Source organism: Colobus angolensis, unplaced genomic scaffold (genome assembly GCF_000951035.1).
Source record: "Colobus angolensis palliatus isolate OR3802 unplaced genomic scaffold, Cang.pa_1.0 Scaffold103, whole genome shotgun sequence".
Classification (NCBI taxonomy): Eukaryota; Metazoa; Chordata; class Mammalia; order Primates; family Cercopithecidae; genus Colobus; species Colobus angolensis.
Window position 1 is genome coordinate 5,141,752 of NW_012111253.1, and position 2,749 is coordinate 5,144,500.

General features: G+C 58.0%; 1 protein-coding gene across 2 annotated transcripts; it reads right to left on the reverse strand.

The window, feature by feature from the left end:
- Nucleotides 1-762: 762 nt before the first annotated feature.
- LOC105511972 (inosine-5'-monophosphate dehydrogenase 1-like) lies at nucleotides 763-2,533 on the reverse strand. Of its 2 annotated transcripts, XM_011942226.1 has the most exons (2): nucleotides 2,199-2,476; nucleotides 763-2,123 (listed from the first exon to the last, which is right to left on the reverse strand). In XM_011942226.1, exons 1-2 carry the CDS (start codon nucleotides 2,436-2,438, stop codon nucleotides 894-896), a joined length of 1,470 nt encoding a protein of 489 aa, XP_011797616.1. In that variant the 5' UTR covers nucleotides 2,439-2,476; the 3' UTR covers nucleotides 763-893. The 2 variants fall into 2 exon arrangements, with proteins under 2 accessions (XP_011797616.1, XP_011797608.1); XM_011942218.1 differs by having other exon boundaries at nucleotides 763-2,533.
- Nucleotides 2,534-2,749: the final 216 nt, after the last annotated feature.

Sequence of the window (2,749 nt, forward strand, 5' to 3'; positions counted from 1 at the left end):
CACTATCTTCTTCCAAAACGTTATAAACCCAAACAGAAACTCGGTATCCATTAAGCATTAACTCCCCATTCTCCCCTCTCCCTAGCCTTTGGTAACCTCTATTCGGCTTTGTCTCTGGTAACTTCTATTCTGCTTTGTCTCTATGAATTTGCCTATTCTAGATTTTTTTTTTTTTGGAGGCGTTGAGACCTGCTTGATCTATCCCGATTAATACCCACAATGTGGCAACTTTGATCCCCAAATGTGCAAAGTTAAAGTCTTAAACTGCAGCTGAGGAGAGGGCAGGAATGGCACACCTGGGGACGGTGGTGAGTCAGGAACCACGGGCAGGCGGCCCTTACCAGGGCAGTGTACTCCTCAGGGCCAGGGACAGGGGAGTGGCCCTAGGAGCAGGACTCAACTGGAGCCCAGGGCCAGAGAAGCGGGCACAGACTTCCCGCTGGCCTAGGTCAGGAGCTCAGAAGTGCCACATGGCTGAGGGGGCAGCAGCCTGGCAAGGGCCAGAGGCAGGGCCAGGAGAGCGCCATTTCTTGGGGAGCTGGGGGGCAAGGAGCCCTATAGGAGAAGCCAGGAGGGGCCGCCTGCCCCTGGGGTGGGGGCCAGGCTGGAGCAGGCTGCAGCAAGAAAGACCTGAGGCAGGCGCAGGGCCTGAGAGCCTGGCTGGCTGGGCTAGGCCTCCCAGGGCAGCCTGGCCCAGAGAGCAGTCCTGACTCTGTGGGGGATGCCCAGCGAGGGGCAGCAGTCCCCTCGGGGCCTCCCCTACTCTCTCCCTGGAAAGGAAATGGGGAACCCATAGTGTAAATCTGTGGACCACTCAGTTATGGCGGGAGGCTGTGCCCGAAGGGGGACAGCGGGGCACGCCCCTTCCACCATCGTGGCCTCCACCGCTGTCCTCAGTACAGCCGCTTCTCGTAAGAGTGCAGGCCATGGACGCCACCCTCCATCTGGGCCGATACGGTCCGCTTCTCAAACTTGAGCTCTCCTGAGTACATCATGGACCGAAGGACAGAGAGGCTGCGGGCCCCGATATCCTGGCAGCTGTGCTGGATGCCCGCTATGAGGTAGGGCACGAACTTCTGAATGGACCCTTTGTCTTGGATAGAGCCGGAGATACTCTGCGCGAACTTCACCTTATCCCCCTCGCTGAAGTATCGTTTCTGGCTACTGCTGCTCTTCTCCATAGCATCAAGCGAGCCTTTGTCCCAGTACTTCTTGAGCGGCACCCCATCTGAGAAGAAGTATTGGGCAGAAGCCTCCGTGGTGGCGGCCAGCAGGGAGCCCATCATCACTGTGGAGGCTCCAAGGGCCAGGGCCTTGACCACGTGCCCCAGGGTCTGGATGCCGCCATCGGCTATGATGGGGACACCAAAACGCCGGGCATACTCGGCCACCTTGTACACAGCACTGCCGTGGATCCGACCACAGGCCATCACTTCCGGAGTGATGCAAATGGAGCCGCAGCCCATGCCCACGTGCAGCCCGTCCACACCAGCGTCAATCAGGTTCTTGGCCTGGGCTGCTGTCATCACGTTCCCCCCAATCACCTGGAGGTGGGGGTACTTCTGTTTGGTGTAATGCACCATGGCGATCTGATACACCAAGTTCCCTTCGGACGAGTCCAAGACTATGACATCGACGCCCGCCTGGGTGAGCAGGTCCAGGCGGAATTTGTCATCTTCACGGGTGCCCACAACTGCCCCGCACAGCAGCTGCTTGTGGGAATCCTTGGAGGCCAGAGGGTAGTCTCGGTTCTTCTTCAGGTCGGTGCGGGCGATGATGGCCACCAGCTCATCATGATCATTAACAACAGGCAGCTTCCCTTTCTTGCTACGCTTCAGGATCTCATTTGCCTCTTTGAATGTCACGCCTGCTGGAGCCACCACTAGCTCGATCCTTGGCGTCATCACCTCACTGAGGAGGGTGGTGTGGTCCTTTTCAGCAAGGAAGTCGATGTCTCGGGAGGTGACGATGCCCACCAGCTTGCTGCCCATGGTGCCCGTCTCAGTGATGGGGATGCCAGAGAAGCCATGCCGCACCTTGGCCTCCAGCACATCGCCCACAGTGTGCCAGGGGCTCAGCACCACGGGGTCTGTGATGAAGCCCTGTTCAAACTTCTTGACCTTCTGCACCTTGTTGGCCTGGAACTCTGGGGTGCAGTTGTGGTGAATGAAACCAATACCTCCCATCAGAGCCATGGCGATAGCCATGTCGACCTCTGTCACAGCGTCCGTGGGAAAGGAGATCAGCGGCGTCTTCAGCGTGATCTTCCGGGTCAGGGCTGAGGTCAGGTCCACCTCACCAGCTAGGAAGTCTATGAATCCTGGGAGAATCAGGAAGTCGTCGTAGGTGAGGCCGTCGGCGCTGGCGAAGAGCTGCTGTGCGGTGAGTCCATCCTCGGGCACGTAGAGGGTGCCGCCGCTGATCAGGTAGTCCGCCATGCTGCCGCTACACCCTGCGACCTGACTGAACACCCACGCCGCCGCCCGCCTCTGACGCAGTCGCTGCCGCTGCTGACGCCGCGCCGCCGTCACGCTGCCGCTGCTGACGCCGCGCGGGCAAGGGGCCTGTTCTAGATATTTTGTATAAGTGGAATCGTACAGCATTTGTTCTTTTGTGTCTGGCTTCTTTCACTTAGCATAGCATTTTTAAGCTTCATCCGTGTTGTAGCATGTGTCAGAATTTCGTTCCTTCGTGTAACTGAATACTATTCTGTGATAGGGATAGACAGTTGGCTCTGGTATTGTGGGTT